At 51.4% G+C, this 3410-nt stretch overlaps 1 protein-coding gene across 1 annotated transcript; it reads left to right on the forward strand.

Moving 5' to 3' along the window:
• Positions 1-443: 443 nt before the first annotated feature.
• Positions 444-3410, forward strand: Srsf6 (serine and arginine rich splicing factor 6; the record flags this gene model as incomplete). Its single annotated transcript, XM_004631008.2, has 6 exons — positions 444-712; positions 938-1086; positions 2336-2460; positions 2580-2788; positions 3101-3184; positions 3266-3410. Coding segments are annotated over exons 1-6 (819 nt in total), but the record flags the coding sequence as incomplete, so codon positions are not given.

Consider the following 3410-nt stretch of genomic DNA (forward strand, 5'->3'; position numbering starts at 1 on the left):
AAATTCCAGCATTCTAGGAAACGGACGGGCGAACTGGCAGTGCTCGGGAGCACGATCCCCACTGAAAACGGGAAAGTAGCAATAGGTGGAGCAGAGTCGCAGCCTCGTTTTAACGTGCCAATCAGAAATAAGGGTGATCTAGTACGCCAATCTCGAGAACCAATGAAAAACGGAGATTGTTTTAGGCTGCTTCCCAAACTCCAGTCGGAGATCACGCGGGAACAGTTTACTCAAAAAGCGAGCCCACCGCGGAAGTGCGGGATACTGTGTTTACAAAGACGGTGGGGCGGGTTAGAGAAAATTCTGGAAGCAAAGTCGCACTGTATCAACCCCCACGCGCCTAGGACTCACCAGTCATTCTACAACCGGGCGCGCGACGTAGGGGGCACGTAGTGCGTGCTGGCGTCACGCGACGGGCCCCGCCCTCCGGCCGCCCATATAGCGTAGCCCTGGCGCGCGCGCGCACCATTGTGTGGCTGGACTCGGCCGCCGCTGCGGTGTGAGGCGCGAGTTCGGGTTTTTGCCGTCCCCGCACCCGCACCGCGGCTCCCGTGTTGCGGCCCGCCGCTGGAGAACCAGCCTTCGGGACCCTGTTCGCCACGGACATGCCGCGCGTCTATATAGGACGCCTGAGCTACAATGTCCGGGAAAAGGACATTCAGCGCTTTTTCAGCGGTTACGGCCGCCTCCTCGAAGTAGACCTCAAAAATGGGTGAGTCGGGCCTGGTCGCCTGCGTCCGCTCCACAACCCCCGGCACTGGTGACGGAAGGGCTGTTCGGAACAGAAGGCAGAGCCAAGGCCGCGGCGCCGCGTGGCAAGGCCTCCAAAATGGCGGCGACCTGGCGCCGCGGGTGCGAGCGGGGTTGCGGGTGCGCGCACGCACGCGCTGCCGGCTAACGCGCTCCCGCCGCTGTCTGGCCCGCGTACCGCCCCCAGGTACGGCTTCGTGGAGTTCGAGGACTCCCGCGACGCCGACGATGCCGTTTACGAACTGAACGGCAAGGAGCTCTGCGGCGAGCGCGTGATCGTGGAGCACGCCCGGGGTCCACGTCGCGATCGCGACGGCTACAGCTACGGAAGCCGCAGTGAGTCCCACCCCCGCGCGCTCCGCGTCCTTGGGACCTGGGTGGGGGGGGCGCAGGCACTAGGGTGGGCGGGGTGGGGCCTCCCAGCCCGGGCAGGCGGGAGGGGGAGCCGGGAGTTGCTTTACCCGGGTGTCTCCGGGCCCCGCCCGCTACCTTCACGCCTGCCTGGGGATGGCCATGGGACACCGGAGCGCGGGGATTGGGTTTTGTGAGATCGGGAAGGGGTGATTTCTACTGGGCCCTCCTTGGCACTGTCTTGGGTTCTACCCACGTTGGAAGCGAGGGATGGCTGTATTTGTGTCCTCCTTGCTTACCTGTCAGTGCTTTAGCTAGCTAGATACAAGTTTGTGGGTAGGATGGGGTGGAGGAGGGGGAGTGGAGGGAGCGGGAAGGGGAGGAGTTTGAAGGATAGGTCCTAGAATTGCTGAAGTTGGGGCCAGTAATACTATTTTTAAAGTAATGTGGTGTTGTGCCACAAAGTAAATCTAAACCAGCTTTATGCTGTATTTGAACTATTTGGGGCATGTTGTTGGGAGGAGGTTGGGGGGATTTTGGCTATGTTAAATGTTTGATGTTGAAATTGTTGCATGTTGAATTCAAACTTTTTAACAAGTCCTTGATGTTTCAATTTGAAAGTGACCAATGGGGCTGAGGCTGTGTCCACTGAGGCTAAGATGACTGCCTTTCCTGATTGGCCTTGGCTTTTCCATACATTGTGTGACCCTTGCCCTATGACCCTTTGGCTGACCTTACCGGAAGCCATGACGACAGCAGCCTTTTGCCATTAGACGCAGGGTGATGGTGAGGATTCCAAGGGTTAGACAAAACTGGTTAATCTGAACTAGGTGACTGTTACCTTGCGTGTTTTGTGGCCAAACCACCACCAAAAACCTCACACTGTGATGTAAGTACTTAGTGTAACTAGTAAACATTTTTGTAAAATGTAGAAATGCATGTAATCAGTTAAGTTTTATATTTTACAATGTTCTGTAAAATAAAACTTAGCGAGGTAAATCGAATAAAGGAGCAGTCACTCTCTAACAGATTGTAGGAGAGGTTTAGTTGGATTTAGTCTGTTTGACTTGCCCTTAATTTAATTTATGGCAAATCACAAATGTATCAAAGGTTTAGCAGTATAATAGCAAAGTCCTACTCCAGTAAATGAAAGTTGATATGTTTGTACTAACTTTCAAAAACTATGCACCCCTGTCATTACAAAGCATCTGATTGCTCCCTTCATGTGATAAAGGTGGTGGAGGTGGATACAGCAGTCGGAGAACCTCTGGAAGAGACAAATATGGACCACCTGTTCGTACAGAATACAGACTTATTGTAGAAAATCTTTCTAGTCGTTGCAGTTGGCAAGATTTAAAGGTATGTGCTATACTTTGAAACAAAATGTTTCAAAGATAAGACTTTTAACTTTTTATATAAAATAAAAGATAAAAATCTGTTTAGATGTCTGTCTGACCTGACCAGTCTTACTATTTTAGGATTTCATGCGGCAAGCAGGTGAAGTCACCTATGCAGATGCTCACAAAGAACGCACAAATGAGGGTGTAATTGAATTTCGTTCCTACTCTGATATGAAGCGTGCTTTGGATAAACTGGATGGTACCGAAATAAATGGCAGAAATATTAGGCTTATTGAAGATAAACCACGAACAAGCCATAGGCGGTCATATTCTGGAAGCAGATCTAGGTAACTTGAAAGACATGGAGAGGGGAGGAAGAGTGTACTTGAAGGCCGAGAAGATAGCTCAGTGGTCTAAGCACCTGCCTGACAAGTGCAAAGCCCCAGGTTGCTATGCCTGCCCCCACCCCAGGCCTGCTTAGCTGGTCACCAAAATGAGGCATGGTGGTGCCCACCTGTAATCCCAGCATTGGGGAGGCTAAGACAAGATTGCTAGAAGTCTGAGCTGCATAGCTGGACACTGTACCAAACACAAGTTTTTTAAAGTACTTGAGTGGGTTGCAGTTGTTTTACAACTTCATTGTGTGTGATTTATTATAGGTCACGCTCTAGAAGAAGGTCACGGAGTAGGAGTCGCAGGAGCAGCCGCAGTAGATCTCGAAGTGTCTCGAAAAGTCGCTCCCGGTAAATGATGTGGTATTGGGACTTGCTTGTGGAGTTTATATATATGGTGACAAGATACTGAAGTCTGGCTTTTTTGTCCAGATCCAGGTCACGGAGCAAAGGTCGATCACGTTCTCGATCGAAAGGCAGGAAATCTAGATCAAAGAGCAAATCTAAGCCCAAGTCTGATCGGGGCTCCCATTCACACTCTCGAAGCAGATCTAAGGATGAGTATGAGAAATCCCGA

Source organism: Octodon degus, unplaced genomic scaffold (assembly GCF_000260255.1).
Source record: "Octodon degus isolate 3935 unplaced genomic scaffold, OctDeg1.0 scaffold00037, whole genome shotgun sequence".
Lineage (NCBI taxonomy): Eukaryota > Metazoa > Chordata > Mammalia > Rodentia > Octodontidae > Octodon > Octodon degus.